A 16,424-nucleotide genomic window follows, 5' to 3' on the forward strand; every position below is an offset into this window, starting at 1 on the left:
TTGTGCTTTTAGTTCATTATTTCTGATTGTTAACATGCTTATGTAAACATTTTTTGTGAAATTGTTATAGTGGCTGTACGTAGTGACTAGCAGTAAGTTTGTTAGACAAGATCCGATCTGTATATGGAACTTGGGCTGGTGCCGGAGGTATTTCCGAACACTCTTGTTTATCCATTTATTTACTTATTATAAATGTTATAAATACTGTTACAGTATTTGTTATAAATATTCTTTTTTTCTCAACGTGACTTAATTATAGAAGCCCTTTTGCAACAGTGAGTGTGGGGTAGCGATGCAATAAAAATCATATATTCCCTAAAGAATTTAATTTCATATTTATTTATAGAATAATGTACATAAGGCAGCCTGTGTTTAAATTAATACACGTGAGCTGACTACTTCAGCTGTAAAAAGCAGGAATTGATTGTTTATTCTTTAGATTAATTTCCAGTGTTCCAGGGAAAAGGCAGCATGTAAACACTTGAAGATAATTTAGTTTCTGTGACGTTTCTTCATGTTACGGATATAGTAACGGAGTCGTTAGCTATATCGGGGGGAAAAATTATATGAAATCAGTAGACGTCATTCGGGGAAGGAATATCTATTTCTGAAACCTCGAACTCAAAGAATCTCGAGTTCGTTGAGGGAATCGATTCCGGTGATAATTGCCGAGAGCTTGTTGAGGCGGTTCTCTGGGTCGTCGTCCTTGGGGAAGAAGGAGAGGTCGAACTCGTTGATGTTCTTCCTGAGGTCCTCCTTGAAGCAGGCGTTGGTCCTCGTCTCCTTCTCGCACTCCATGGCCATCAGAAGGCGCTGCAGGTGGATGGGAAGGGGAGACCTGGGGTTTTGCAAGGGGAGGCAGTACTGAGATAGAAGGAAAAAAGGTCAGTTTTAGACGGGAAATTTGAAGTGGTTATTTCGAGGATGGAAATTAATTATTAGGGAACAAAACTGGTAATTATTGCAATGAAATGGACATTTAGACACGTAGACATAAAAACTTAGTTAAGTATATCAAGAATTTTAAGCTTTTATATATTTATTAAATATATCAAGGATTTGAAATGTTTATAAATTTGTTAAAATATCAAGGATTTGAATCGTTTATATATAGTTTTTTCATATGGATATACACACACGGACAAACATTTTCCACGTTTGTTGTTAACGTAAAACGCTTCAACTTACCGACAAGTCTCTGCAGTAGTATAATCCTTCTACAAGATCTTTTCTGAATTGTTCCCCAATGGTGAGATTCTTGTAGTTATTAACGATGTTGTTGAGATCCAGGTTCAGATATTCATCAACCTGGAAAAGAGATAGGTGACATTCAGTTCAAATTCTTCCGCACTTTCTTCTAGTAAGAAGGTTGCTGGGGATTTTCTTTTTTCTCGATATTTTATGTTCACAAAAAAGATAATACCTCTCATTTCGAGCCTCTGCAGTTTTCAGAATCTGAATTTTAATAACTTTTAGTTGTCTAAGGACGTTGAAATAATTATAGATTATCATGAAGTTGCATTTGGAAGCCAAATGAAATGGCTGACATTTCTCTCTAAGATTTGGACAGCAAACATTCATTCTATTCAAGACATGATCGTTATTGTTTTTTTGTAAAGGGAATGGGTACTTGTATTACTGTACATTTAGATATGATAGGTTCATAATTTATTATTTGAAAAATTAAATGAGGCCGATTTCCTGGATGAATGAATTAACTCAAAATTAAATGTTTAAGTAATCAGTAGAAAAAAATTTTGATATTTCGTTGTGAAGTCCTTTAAATATGATTTATAAACCCAAAAACAAACTATTAACTTCAGGGTATTCCTTCTAGAAGGAGAAATGTTTAAGTCAGTTATGCTGAACAAACAGTTACCTCTTTAAGAAGGAAACTACGCAGCCACCTTTAACCATTGGGAATTCGGGATTCCCATAGGTATAAATAATTGATAAAGAAGACAGTCGGCGTTCCGTCATTAATAATTCATTATTTTGAATGGCTTTCTTCAAAATTTGAAGCCCTTCATCGTTAGAGCGCCCTGATACATCCCTAGTGGTGCCTAGGCCCTATTATTCCCCCATCAAAACTATCAACCTAATGTGCTATACAGTTATAAAAAAAATCCACTGAAAGCTACTGCTACAATACCTTAATGACGTTCTTTATTATATTAAATCCAACAGCTCTGTTGTAAAAGGAATTACTCACGTATCCAAGTTTGTGGAGTGTGCAGGTGTAGTTGCTGAGGGAAGCCGTGATCTTGTTGACAGAATCCAGGAGGTAATATTTGTCAAAGAAAGGACCATCCTTTTGTGGCTGGACTTGTGATGCTTGGCGTTTCTGGAAGAGATCAGTTTCAGTTATTGATAATGAGGAGGTTTAGTTAGTTGTTTCAGTCTGTTGGTAACTCTTTAAATATTTTAGCAGATTTCATTTCTGTCAATTGCCTCTTATGAGAAAGGAAACGTATAAAGAAACCAGAGTTAAATATTCATGGCCATACACAAGGAATTAATTACAGTGTGATGTTACCTTTCTGTACTGGAATTGCTGATAGGAATGAGGCACGTAGGATTGTCCAGGATGCGTTGGGTTTCCTGGATGCCCTTGAAGTCCTGGATGTACCGGATGATAGGAGGGGAAGGGCACGTACTGGGATTCTCCTCCGAAGTGAAGAGGGTGTCCCTGAGAGGAAAAGAAATTGGGAAAATAAACAACTTTGTTTTGTAATATTTGAAAACCTTCTTCCTATCTTTTGAGAGGGTAAAAAAAAAAAGATGAGTAATATTTCTAAACTCCAACCTGTCTTTCAAAGTTTGTATAGTATCATTTCCTCTAATATTGATGAGATAATTAAAAACGGTTACCAGATGCGAATAGAGGGAGAAATCAAGTCGGTACAGATTGGAGACCGGAAGTTGTTGGCACTCTCGTTGGGCCCTGCCAGCTCTGGCCAGGAAGTCGTAATAGGCCTTTTCGCCAAAGCAGCTCGCCATGGTCTGTGGGGAAACAGCAGTTAGAGATTTTTGAGGTTGAAGGTTCTTGAGTAGAGGCATAATCACAGAGGAAAACTTACTATGTATTTATTTCAAAAATAGTTTTTCTCATGGACTCGTTTGTCTTAGCATGGTTTCATTTAGACATGGTTTACATTTAGGAAGTGACCATTCATTACTTTTGCTATATTTATGGTTATTTCTCACAGCAAACAGTGACTGTAAGCATTGATTTAATATTCTGTTATCATGAGTAAGCAGCACTAGGTATTTGAGTTCCCTCCTTATACCAGTATCAGCGCCTTAGAGGAGGTGTTTAAACTTACCTTTGTGAAGCCGTACTTCTCGAAGAGTGCATCTTGGGCCGTGGCAGCGGCCACTACGACAGCCAGAACCAGAGTTTTGTACATCTTGCCTGCAACAAAAGGCAACCACTATCAGTTCAATAATGATTTTATTAGTCAGCTTTGCGACTAACATTTTTGCTTTTTTAATGAGGATTTTGACACTTAGTTACACAACCTGTGCATCTAAGGTAATCTCCGACAAATTTCTTGGTATTTTTACGCTATTCACTCTTCATCCTAGCAAGGGAAGTCTGTTCATTTAAATATGGAATGAAGTACTTCAGAAACTATCGTAAATCCTGGATGGCAAAATTTATGCGTCATAGAATGTGTTCATACAGGTTCAGTAATCACAACTTGACTTTCGAAAAGAATTTTGTCAGAATGTTGTGTTAAGAGTCGTCTTTTTATTTATTTAAATTACGAAACATTTTGAGAAAAGACAGGACTAATGGAAACAGAATTGTACTTAAGCTAAACCATGTTCAATTGTCACAATCACACCTACAAACAAGAGTCTCAAAACGTACGGGAATTTTGTACTATAATGTTACTGTTTCCTGACTTCAGCTTCACTCACCTTATCTTCCAGAAGTGGTGATGGACTGACACGACGTACTGCTGTCATCTTCGTCTTTATATACACAATCCTGAATTAAAATGGAATGAAGTCGTCCCACCCATTTGCCTATTGAACAAAGATGCTGTCCAAGGGCGATTTTAATCATTCAAGATTGAATCGTTTAAGATGCTATTATAGCAGCGATTATCTCTCTCTCTCTCTCTCTCTCTCTCTCTCTCTCTCTCTCTCTCTCTCTCTCTCTCTCTCTCTCTCTCTCTTCATCAGTTAAATTCCTTTTCTAATTCAAAACTCCTCTCTCTCTCTCTCTCTCTCTCTCTCTCTCTCTCTCTCTCTCTCTCTCTCTCTCTCTCTCTCTCTCTCTCTTCACCAGTTAAATTCCCTTTCTAATACAGAACTCCTCTCTCTCTCTCTCTCTCTCTCTCTCTCTCTCTCTCTCTCTCTCTCTCTCTCTCTCTCTCTCTCGCGCGCTTCATCTGTTAAAACCTTTTTCTGATATATACAATTTTGTCATTATTACGAATTCGTTGTGCATCAAACAAACAAAAATAACTCATAATTTGCGACGAGTCACTCAGGATCCATTAGGACATTATGTGGTTACAAAGCAAGCACTTACCAGCGAGTGTCCTCCTTCATGGGCAGATGATGTTCTTGGAAAGAATTTGTGGTAACTTAATCTGACATTTTTTCCTTGACAGGGAAAATGATCTCATTGCGTACTCCACCCTTTCGGTATGTGTTCTAAATTAAGCTTAAATCTAAATATTCTGTGATCGTTGTTCCTCTTTCTGAAACACACGTATTAGCTCAAGCCACTTATCGCGAAGTTGTTTTTCATTTAAGGGGTATTAAAAAGATCGTAAGCTATAAAACAGGTGATGTGGGAGATGTTATTATTTCTAAATTACAAGGCAGATGGGAAATACTTGATACTGGGCCCGTTCCAAAGGTGGATTCAGTGTCTGCTGTCATTGAGTATTCTTAAAAGTAGGTATTCTTTCAATGAATTAGTTATAACTAGTTACTTTCAACGTAACATGACAGATTTGGGTACAAAATTTTCAAGAATATTTTTTGCTGGCTTCCGCCTGGTTAACCACAAAGATGCCTTTGCACGAGCCTTTTTTTTATATTTTCATTTTTGCCCCCAATAAAAACATCTTCCATTAAGTGGCAGCTTCATATGCATGTAGCAGAGTTGTGAACTTGACGGCATTTTTCATGTAAGTTTGTCAGTTTACTGTAAGTATTTATAAATTCCAACGTTTCTCTAATAGGGAAAATGTAACGTTACAAAGTTTTGGCTGCAGTACTTTGTGGACTCTTCTATATGTCTAGAAAAATGCCAAGACTACGTAAGTGCTCGTTAAAAAACTTCCTGTTGGTTTAAAAAATATTGGCGTCATTTGAGAACGTACCTACAGGTTCCATCTCCTTTTCTTCCTTTATAAAGATCCTGATCTTTTGCCACCAATACTGGGCGCTTTGTGTAAATTTTGGCCGCAGATTACTAAAATCTGCAAGAAAATGTGCTTATATGACAGTGCTCTTATTTATAGACAACAAGGACATGAAAGGAAAAATTCAGTCATAGACTATATTGCACGATACAGCAATAGCATAGAATTATCATGCTTTTATAAGGTTGATGAAGATCACATTACTTCCCATCGGGAACATTCTGGACAGGTATCTTCTGTTTTCCCTGCCAAACTAAGATTGACATTTTGGCGACAAGGTGACGAGACACTTCAGGTTTGTCATTGCTACTGAATTTTGTAAACGTTTGCAGTTAGGTATAAATTTTGCCTGCGGAATCTTTCGTGTCCGTCAATCTTCTTAGTGTTTATGTTGTTTTTATTGTCCTAGAAAACAAACCTAACTTTTAAAAACTATTTATGTACCTCTCTCTCACCCCCTCCCTGTTTGGGGTTGTTCATCTTTTGCCTCTCTTTTCAGTGAGATTTTATCAGAGGTAGTTCATCAGATGACTGACCTGCTCATGCCTCATCTCCAAATATACTTAGAATTTAGCCCCAGGGTGGCTTTTTCTTGTATTTACTATGGTAGGTATTATGACCACAGCTTCGTTGAACTGTTCGCGAAGGCCCCACCTCCCGGATGGACTCACGTGTTGTCGATTAAGCCGGCTTGCTGCCTCATAACTTTAACAGCACACCATTCCCCACATTTGGTGTTCAGAAATCGGCATTCCTCATATTTTGTGGGTAAGGTGCAGTGTCGTGAAAATATCACCACTAAGGTACAAAATAAAAAGTCCTGACGTAATTCGAATTCAAACAGGAATATAATGACAAATTTTTAAGAAAAAAGGATAATTATTTGATATCATCACATTCTCGTGATCTGAAATAGAAAAATAAAGTCCGCAGTAGTATGTATGTAGTGTATTGCTATATACGGGAAGCTTTCGCCAACTTGGTCAGCTGGCGAAAGCTTCCTGTATATCGCAATATACATACATACTACTCCGGACTTTATTTTTCCAAAGGATAATAGTTGCTTTATCCATCAAACAGTATAAGGATTTCACAGCATCAGGGGAACAGTCAAGTGTTTTGCCTCATTACTCTTACCTGTAACTTACTATTGACTATGAAAGGCTGGACGCAAATGTCTTTCCTCTTTATAAGATCAGTAAATGTTTATTTTTAAGACAATTGTCTTTGACAAATTAATGTGTATAAGTTAGATTTATCTTGAACAACGTAAATGGAAAAGTTTGTATTTTTAAACATGGGTAAGAGTGGCTTTGTTCCTAAAAGGTACAACTTTTCATTTTGACAGTATGTAGAGCAAAACCAAAATGGGAATTCGGTGAAACACAACTTAAAGTAGTTAGTGGGTCTTTAGTGGGTTCGACATCTGGTATCAGAGATGAATTGTATCATTATTCACTAACACACCACTGTATTCCACGCTCCATCCACGACTATCTATCTATATCTAATATTCCCTATGATTTCTCAAAGACTGATGCAGGTTTAAGATGTTGCTTTCAACAATATTCTTTTGTTGATGATGTTGCAGCTCTGCAATGATCTTGAAGAAATTCAACAGTGGCTTGAATTAATTGTATATGGTCGTCCACTGATCCATGTCATGGGAAGAGCGAGGTCTTTGGGAACAGACCTCGATGTCAGTCCTAGTGAAGCTGCTAGAGTGGGCAGGGTTAGATTCCCAACTTAGAAAGGTAAAGCAGTGTTTTATAGTTCTCTGGCACAGATTCCCAACATGGCAATGCAGAGTGTTTATAGTTCTCTAGAGCCCTCCAGTGCATGTTGGACATTGCATGGCAATGCAGAGTTTTTATAGTTCTCTGGCACAGCCCTCCAGTTTATGGACATTTCAGTGTGTTTATAGTTCTCTGGCGCAGCCCTCCAGTGCATGTTGGACATTTGGCCAGTGCAGTTCCAGTGCATGTTGGACATTGCATGGCAATGCAGAGTGTTTATAGTTCTCTGGCACAGCCCTCCAGTGCATGTTGGACATTGCATGGCAATGCAGAGTGTTTATAGTTCTCTGGCACAGCCCTCCAGTGCATGTTGGACATTGCATGGCAATGCAGAGTGTTTATGTTGGTTGCTGGCAATGCAGAGTTTTTATAGCACAGCCCTCCAGTGCATGTTGGACATTGCATGGCAATGCAGAGTGTTTATAGTTCTCTGGCACAGCCCTCCAATGCATGTTGGACGTTGCATGGGAGACGATGGCCTCCCTTCACAGATTTATGTTGATTTTGAATCGTCCTTTGTTTCGACTGGGGCATGGCGTCTCGAGACAGTAAACTAGATCTCACTTCAATCCAGCAAAACTAGGGGTTTAGGATTACAGATGTGAGGACTTTAACTTTAAGGAATGAGTTTTGGGAATTAGTCAAAGTAGTTCGGTGGGTTGATATCCCAGATAATGTAGCCTGTATTTTTAACATTCACGTGTTAAAATTGATAGTCAGGTAAATAGCCATATGTTATAAAAATAATTTGTAAATGGATAATTGGCAAGATATGAATTATAAGGGAGACAAAAATATGTAAAAGGAAAGTTGAAAAAGAATTGAGATAAGGCAGTGTTTAGCCACAGACTGCTCTTTTCCTTCCCTTTTCAAGTTTTGAATTTGCTCCCTGCTGTCACTTGAAGTCATTCCAAGAAGTTTCTATCCTTAGGCAGAAGTGTAATTGCTTCCTTCAGAGTTGATCTCCACTCTCTTCCCTTAACCTTCAATTCTGTATTTTTTCCTGCTTTTGAAACATAAGGATACTGTGTTTGCCCGTCCGCTTAGCTTTTGCATTTTGAAAGATATATCGTCTGTAAAGCCTCCTCTCTACAGGTTTTTTGTTTTATTATATATGTATATATACATATATATATATATATATATATATATATATATATATATATATATATATATATATATATATATATATATATATATATATATATGTGTGTGTGTGTGTCTGTAAAGCCTTTTCTCCACAGGTTTTTATCATGTGTATATATATGTGTGTGTGTGCGTGCGTGTGTGTATAAAGAAAAAGGACTGGACTTAGTCATTTGGTTTCTAACGATTACTAGAAAACGTTCTACAATCTGAAATATAAGACTAAAATGTCGAGTTTTGGGAACAGCCTTCATTAACTGCAACCTTACGGCTATGTTTTATTTAACCTCGTCTTGCTTGGTTTTTTTTTTTTTTTTTTTTTTTTTTTTTTTTTTTTTTTTTTTGCAATGTGTTGTCGGTTGTGTCCAATGGGCATTTTAGATTTTCCTCACGAATGCGTGCTCTGCCCCGTAGGGTGAGGGTAGTGCCGTCAGTGCGCCTCAAGTAGTGCACACTAGGCATTAATGAAGGTTCTTTGCAGCGTGCTTTTAGCCCCTAGCTGCAACCCCTTTCGTTCCTTCTACTGTACCTCCTTTCATATTCTCTTTCTTCCATCGTACTTTCCACCCTCTCCTAACAACTAATTATAGTGCAATTGCGAGGTTTTCCTCCTGTTACATCTTTCAAACCTTTTAATGTCAATTTGCGTTTCAGCGCTGAATGACCTCATAGGTCCCAGTGCTTGGCCTCTGGCCCAAATTCTATATTTAATTCAACGAATGCGTGCTCGATTTGAGTAATAATGATAATAATAATAATTAGCTGTATATTTTTTTGTGTTTGACAACGATAGTCATCCAGCATCTCTCACGTGGCCCTTAGATAAATGCGGAAAAAGTTAAAGTTAAGTATACCTTAGTTTAACCAGACCACTGAGCTCATTAACAGCCCTCCTAGAGCTGGCCCGAAGGATTAGATTTATTTTACGTGGCTAAGAACCAATTGGTTACCTAGCAACGGGACATACAGCCTATTGTGTAATCCGAACCACATTGTAGCGAGAAATGAATTTTTATCACCAGAAATAAATTCCTCTTATTCTTCGCTAGCCGGTCGGAGATTCGAACTCGCGGCCAGTAGAGTGCTAGCTGAGAACGGAACCCACTGGCCCAACGAAGAACTAGATAAATGCGGAATGTAGGTACTTGGTCTGACGTGCCATCTTAACGCTCATGTAACCATCTTTTATGTCGGTATGAGTACACTAATAGTAATAATGATAATAGTAATATTAGTACAGTAGCAATGAATGATAAACCAACACTGTGGGAGTTTGAGCCTCTAACTGGTAAGTTATAAGGTCAACGATATATCCATTCAAAGGACAGCCCTCCTTGTTGGGGATTTGCACCACTGATTAATGAGACTCCCTGCCAGTACTATATCTATTCAGCCACAGAAGTTTGCTTATAAGAATTAGCCAAACAGCTGTTTTTTTTTTTTATTTAGTGTGTTGATAACGTCCTGATCATTTATTATATATTTTCCCCACATAAGGTACTCAAGTATTAATCGCCTTTATAGATACAAGCAAAATTTCTTTTATTCTAAAATGTTTTACTTTGACACATGAAAAGGTCCTCCCAATTTCAGTTTGGATATTTAAACCATTAATTCTTCGGAGCAAATCAACCCTTTCAACGAAGGTTCATAACTAGATTAGAATTCAAACAGGGAAAACGAACGAGTAATGCACCAGGAGAGCAAAAAATGAGAGGGGATTCCATGTGCTGTTTTCCGCTACTATAAGAAGATAACCAAAAGTGTCTCGTAAAAATATATTTCTAATGTTTATATTTCCCTTTCGTATAATCTTAAAGCCTTCTACTTTCATTAAAAGTTCTTTTATCTATTTATTTTTATGGTTACTCAGCCTTATTTGAATTTTAAAGTCCACTTTTATTCAACTATTTTTTTTTTTTTTTTTTTACATTTATATATAATGACGCTGGAAAGTTAAAATTTTCACAGTAAAAACTCGTAATGTTTCTCTCATTCTTTTGGGTTGTTTTCCGGAGGTCAGTGAAAAAAGATGCATATATTTCCAGTTTTATTTGACGCAGCAGTGAAGTCGTTTTCCGTAACTCGAAGAGTAGTGACTTGAAATCTGCAGGGGACTTGACGGTAAAGAGTTTCCGTTTCCGACGCCTCGAACTCAAAGAATCTCGAGTTCGTTGAGGGAATCGATTCCGGTGATAATTGCCGAGAGCTTGTTGAGGCGGTTCTCGGGGTCGTCGTCCTTGGGGAAGAAGGAGAGGTCGAACTCGTTGATGTTCTTCCTGAGGTCTTCCTTGAAGCAGGCGTTGGTCCTTGTCTCCTTCTCGCACTCCATGGCCATCAGAAGGCGCTGCAGGTGGATGGGAAGGGGAGACCTGGGGTTTTGCAGGGGGAGGCAGTACTGGGAAGAGGGGGAAAAAGAGAGAAATGAGGGGAAATGTCGAGGAGTTATTTTTAGTCAAACTACCCTTTACAAAAGGGTAGTTTTTTAAGCTTTAGAAACTGTTTACAGGCAACAAAATTTATTTGAACTGTTAAAAAGGTCAAATTCAGATGCGTTTGGGGCTATAATTTGTCAAGTGAAGAAGGCTGATAAGCGTTCATAGTTTTATGAACATTAGACGTATGTAATTTTGAAGTGTTCAGATATTCATTATCTGTATATCGCAATATATATTTCAGCTTACCGACAAATCTCTGCAATAGTATAAACCATCGACGAGATCTTTCCTGAAGTGTTCTCCAATGGTAAGATTCTTGTAATTATTAACGATGTTGTTGAGGTCCAGGTTTAGATATTCATCAATCTGGGGGAAAAATTGTAGTTGTTATTCACTCCAGATTCTCGAGCATTTGACTCTTGCAGAAGGCTGCCCTGGATTTTAATACCTTTTCAGAGTTATGGTAAGAATCTGGAATAATTATACCACCGGAGTGCTTTGGAAAACTTAAAGATATTGCTCACTTTTCTTAGTAGATTTTCGACAGATTCTTTCATCATTCTATTAAACGAATATTGTTATTCCTTAAAAGAAATTAATATATTTGCTACTAATTGTTGACATTTAGAAGATTTGGAATTTTGTTATTACATCAAAATATATAAGATTTATTAATTGAATGAATTAATTAATTTACTTTCACAAACGATTTCCTTAAGTAGTGGATTTAAAAATATATGTTGGTAAAGCGTTGAGAAACTTAAATATTAACTTCTATACTAAATACGTCTAAATAATTATGAATATCTAGCATGAAAACCGCGATGGTAATTGAGCAAATACATTTAAAACTAAAGGCGGCAGCTATTTCGATGTTTTAGGCATTTCAGCCAGAATTAATAACAAAGTATTCCATAATTTTGGAGAGAGGATAGTTTCTGTCCTCATCTCAGCTTCCGTAAGGAGAGCTCTAATCGGAGATTCTTCAAGACTAATTGCATAAGCAAACATTTAGCTCATAGGCGAGATTACTAAGCAAATGCTGCATTAAATATTACATCAGATTTAGAAGCAGTGTTGTGAAAGGGATTACTCACGTATCCAAGTTTGTGGAGTGTGCAGGTGTAGTTGCTGAGGGAAGCCGTGATCTTGTTGACGGAATCCAAGAGATAATACTTGTCAAAGAAAGGCCCATCCTTTTGTGGCTGGACTTCTGATGCTTCACGTCTCTGGAAGAAAGTAATTTTAATTGTTAGGTGATGTTTTTATTAGTTAGTTTAGTGTATTAGTACCTCGGTTACCTGACTTTTTAATAGAATTCATTTTATAAATGTTACATTTAAAGAAAGAAACAAATTACTCTTTTTGGTGCTGTTACCTTCCTGTACTGGAATTGCTGATAGGAATGAGGCACGTAGGATTGTCCAGGATGCGTTGGGTGTCCAGGTTGCCCTTGAAGTCCTGGATGCACCGGATGATAGGAGGGGAAGGGCACGTACTGGGATTCTCCTCCGAAGTGGAGAGGATGTCCCTGAGGAAATGATGAAAGTTACCCAATTAAAAGTTTGTACTAATGAACATGCAAACAAATTTCGATTAAAATATTTCTTCGTACCTGAAGTACTGTTTTGGGTAATAAGATGGATTAGAGAGAAATATCAGAATTCAGAAGTTACTGTAAGACTTGTATTATATTATTTCATCTTAGACTGAGGAAATTTAGACACCTACCAAATGGGAGTAGAGAGAGAAGTCGAGTCTGTACAGATTGGAGACTGGAAGTTGTAGGCACTCACGCTGTGCCCTGCCAGCCCTGGCCAAGAAGTCGTAATAGGCCTTTTCCCCGAAGCAGCTCGCCATGGTCTGTTGTGTTTAATGAAAATTCAGTGTTTTTGAATTGGGTGTTGAATGATTGACGTGGAAGAAATTTTGATAAAATGATTTTATCATAATTAAAGGTGTTTTAGGTCATCATTTCATTTTTAAACTGTTTCTGGATATTTTTCTTGAAGGTAATTTTCAGAAACTGATTACCTTTAAGAAATCGATGTTAATTTCTTCAGCTAAATTTTTAGAACATATTTGCTGAAAACTATTAGTGTAACCGACCTTTGGACAATTTATAGTCTTCAGTTAGCAGGACATGTCCTGCAGTGTATACCATACTGCCAATCGTTACCACCCAAAATTGCTTATAAATTCCTGCCACACATACCTTGAGTGAAGCCATACTTCTCGAAGAGTGCCTCTTGGGCCGTGGCACCGACCACCACGAGAGCCAAAACCACAGCTTGATACATAGTGCCTGCAATAGGAATAATTACATTAAGAAAGGTTATCTACAAATAGTTTGTAATATTTATTTGGTTATAATTTAATGCAGATTTTCGAGGTAATAACTGAACTGCACGTATTATGCATGCTGAGTGTTTGAAAACTTGTAAATTCTCTTTTACTATAGCTTAGAATTATGCTTGTTTTAACAGAATACTCATCATTAAATAGACTATATTGCTTATAAAAGGAAAGAAGTCGATACTGTGGGATAGTTGAAGAACTTTTTTTTCATAACTTGGCGGACGATGATGCAAGTCCCCCCCTTACTAATAAAAATTCTTAGGGATTCAATAACATCTAAGCTCTTGGAATTAAGATATATGTATATTTCCCACGATTTCGTGTGTGGTATATCTAGAAGTTCCGTGAAATGGCTATATCTTTTAAGCCCTTTTTTTTTTATTAGTACAGATCGTCACATCGATTCGTAATTAAGAGAGAATCCCAGAAATTTATAAATAGATCTGTAATTTTACTTGAATCTCTTAATTTCATGAAATCTTTTTCTACACCCTTAATGTACGTGAGATTTCTTGTGCGATATTGCTATCTCGTGAACTTATAAAGTGCAAACTGGTAATCATTACAATATTATTGCTTGACGAATTGAAAATATTTCGTGATGTTAGAGCCATTCGGTATTTCTTCACATTTACGGTGCTTCGGGCTGAATAATATAAACAAGTAAGTCAGATAAACATGAGCCGAAACACAGTCAGTGACAGCATAACATTCTACAAATTGTCTTTTAACTTAAGGAAGTCACACGATTCCTTTTTACCCTTCCTTCACTCCTCTCCATTCACAGCTTCGCTTACCTTGTCTTCCAGAAGTGGTGATGAACTAACACAAAATGTTGGCGTTGTCCTCATCTTTATATACACAGTCCTGGCTTAAAATAGAATGAAACTCCCACGCCCGGTTTCCATTTGAACAAAGATGCTGTCCAAGGGCGATTTTAATCGTTTAGATTTAATTGTTTTAACACTGGTCATTATCGTTGCATTCATTTTTCGCATCTCTCTCTCTCTCTCTCTCTCTCTCTCTCTCTCTCTCTCTCTCTCTCACACACACACACACACACACACAAGAGGAAAACTTTATGTACATTAACATCATTACAGAGGTTTTGAAAACAAAATACCTTAAAATAATTTCGTACCAAGAATTTAGTAGGTAATTATCTCGTATGAGCAGAAGCGCATTCACATGCCTGCTTTTGCAAGGAAAATATGATCTTCTCAAGAATATTAAGTAGGTTGCGCTTACAGTTCCGTGGTTTATCTTAACCTTGTGAAATTATTTCAGTGCTTGTGTTAAATTATATGTACATAAATATATGCATACACATATATAATATATATATATATATATATATATATATATATATATATATATATATATATATATATATATATATATATATATATATATATATATATATATATATATCTAATTGCATGCACTGAAATAATTTCTTAATACATATATATAATCATCATACAAAGTACGTGATTTTACACACATATATATATATATATATATATATATATATATATATATATATATATATATATATATATACATACATACATAACCTACATATATATATGTATAATCACACCAAGAGCAGCAATGTATATAAGCATCTGTACCAGAGGAAAAATGAATTATTGGTTGTAAATCCTGGCCGCTTATTTCATTTTAACTAAGATGTACAGGTCTGAATATGTGGTTTCCAGCCGCCTGTATGTGCGTTTGTTCTGTTCCTTATTGCACATGTACTGGAAATTTCTGCCACTTTGCATCAGTCTTCTGAAAGATGTCTTGATTATAAAGACGAAACCGGCTGGGGTTTACACACGGTGTTTCATTTCTCCATGGTGCAGATGCTGTTATATATATATATATATATATATATATATATATATATATATATATATATATATATATATATATATATATATATATATATATATATATATATATGTAGATCTACTGGTCACTTTTTACCAGAAGTTAAGAGGGCATTGTGGCTATTAAATTTACATATATATATATATATATATATATATATATATATATATATATATATATATATATATATATATATATATATATATATATATATATATATATATATATATATATATATGTATGTATGTATGTATATAACATATATATATATATATATAAATGTGTATATATATATGTATGTATATATACGTGCGTGTATATATATTTGAAGAAATATGTAACGTTATATAATTTATATAACATCTTAATTTCTCGGTTTCCTGACATTTTGGATGCACTTATCACTTTACTAAAGGTCAGTTATCCAAGCCGGGAATAATTGAAGAAACTTTCACCTTCCAGGGCAGGGCTTCACCACTCGGACTTTAGGTTCCAATTACAACATGCTGACGCGCTTTGATTCAAATCAAAGTGCTTTAGCACGTTTTCCTGGAAACTTTCGTACGTGGGGTCACATCCTGCCAGGGAAGGTGAAGGTTCCTTTATTTAATCCTTGCTTGGATAATAGGCATGTAGTAATGAACGTATCCAAAATGCTATGAGGAAGTGGGGAATTTTAGATGTCACTGAGGCATTAAAAGTACATACTGGTACATCTAGAAAACCTAATGTATGTATGTATCTATTTGTGTAGTGTGTGTGTGTGTATTTGTTTGCGTTTCCATATATAAATATACATTATATAAATTTTAATTGTATTTTATATATGTGTAAATATTCAGTAAAATTCAGAAACAGTACCAAACATCTCAAATTTTTGGGGCGAACTCCAGATGATTTTTTACTAAGAATTGTCGCTGACCTGGCCTGTTCGGTTAAATGTTGCTTTCAGCAAGAAATCTTTCATTCATTTCCTGTGAGTGCCAAACAGGCCGGTGAACTAAGTCCTCCCATTACGGTTGATACCTAGCCTCCTGCATCCAAGACAGAGGTAAAAGAGCAGGTGCTATGGATCTGTTAAATGTATACTAGGTCTCATCTGTGACTGAGGGGTATAGTAACACCAACCTTAGAAATGAGAGAATGGCGCTGCAGGCTTTTTCCTCTGTATTCAAGTGGCAAGCTTTATCTGTGATTGTTGCAGATGTTGTGGTATGTTTGTGCACTGCATTGGACTCTTAGGTTGGATAGCAAAGCGGGAATATAGAAGCTTAGCCTTTAGAGTATTGACAATCCATAAGAAAGCTTAGTATTAGAAAATCAGATTTTAACATTGATAGAAAGTTCTTAATGGAGGAGTACAAGACTAACTACTTCACATGATATCCAGGAGCAGAGAG

The 16,424-nt window shown here is 36.3% G+C and overlaps 2 protein-coding genes across 2 annotated transcripts; both read right to left on the reverse strand.

Moving 5' to 3' along the window:
* Positions 1-427: 427 nt before the first annotated feature.
* LOC136835132 (uncharacterized) lies at positions 428-3,411 on the reverse strand. Its single transcript, XM_067098333.1, has 6 exons — positions 3,327-3,411; positions 2,872-3,003; positions 2,537-2,689; positions 2,213-2,344; positions 1,189-1,308; positions 428-864 (listed from the first exon to the last, which is right to left on the reverse strand). Exons 1-6 carry the CDS (start codon positions 3,408-3,410, stop codon positions 622-624), a joined length of 864 nt encoding a protein of 287 aa, XP_066954434.1. The 5' UTR covers position 3,411; the 3' UTR covers positions 428-621.
* A 5,830-nt stretch (positions 3,412-9,241) lies between these two features.
* Positions 9,242-13,979, reverse strand: LOC136835852 (uncharacterized). Its single transcript, XM_067099698.1, has 7 exons — positions 13,926-13,979; positions 12,986-13,075; positions 12,502-12,633; positions 12,149-12,301; positions 11,868-11,999; positions 11,017-11,136; positions 9,242-10,730 (listed from the first exon to the last, which is right to left on the reverse strand). The coding sequence occupies exons 1-7, from the start codon at positions 13,977-13,979 to the stop codon at positions 10,488-10,490; spliced, it is 924 nt and encodes a 307-aa protein (XP_066955799.1). The 3' UTR covers positions 9,242-10,487.
* Between the last annotated feature and the right edge of the window lie 2,445 nt (positions 13,980-16,424).

Source organism: Macrobrachium rosenbergii, chromosome 55 (assembly GCF_040412425.1).
Source record: "Macrobrachium rosenbergii isolate ZJJX-2024 chromosome 55, ASM4041242v1, whole genome shotgun sequence".
Lineage (NCBI taxonomy): Eukaryota > Metazoa > Arthropoda > Malacostraca > Decapoda > Palaemonidae > Macrobrachium > Macrobrachium rosenbergii.

What these genes read in the sequence shown, in the direction of transcription:
- LOC136835132 (XM_067098333.1), bottom strand. Translation starts at nt 3,410, where the DNA reads ATGTACAAAACTCTGGTTCTGGCTGTCGTAGTGGCCGCTGCCACGGCC. An exon ending in TCTCCCTCTATTCGCATCTG is followed by an intron (nt 2,690 to 2,871) that starts GTAACCGTTTTT and finishes TTTTCCTCTCAG; the next exon opens with GGACACCCTCTTCACTTCGG. An exon ending in ACTACTGCAGAGACTTGTCG is followed by an intron (nt 865 to 1,188) that starts GTAAGTTGAAGC and finishes CTTCTATCTCAG; the next exon opens with TACTGCCTCCCCTTGCAAAA.
- LOC136835852 (XM_067099698.1), bottom strand. Translation starts at nt 13,979, where the DNA reads ATGAGGACAACGCCAACATTTTGTGTTAGTTCATCACCACTTCTGGAA. An exon ending in AGCAATTCCAGTACAGGAAG is followed by an intron (nt 12,000 to 12,148) that starts GTAACAGCACCA and finishes ACTTTCTTCCAG; the next exon opens with AGACGTGAAGCATCAGAAGT. An exon ending in CACTCCACAAACTTGGATAC is followed by an intron (nt 11,137 to 11,867) that starts GTGAGTAATCCC and finishes TTTTTCCCCCAG; the next exon opens with ATTGATGAATATCTAAACCT.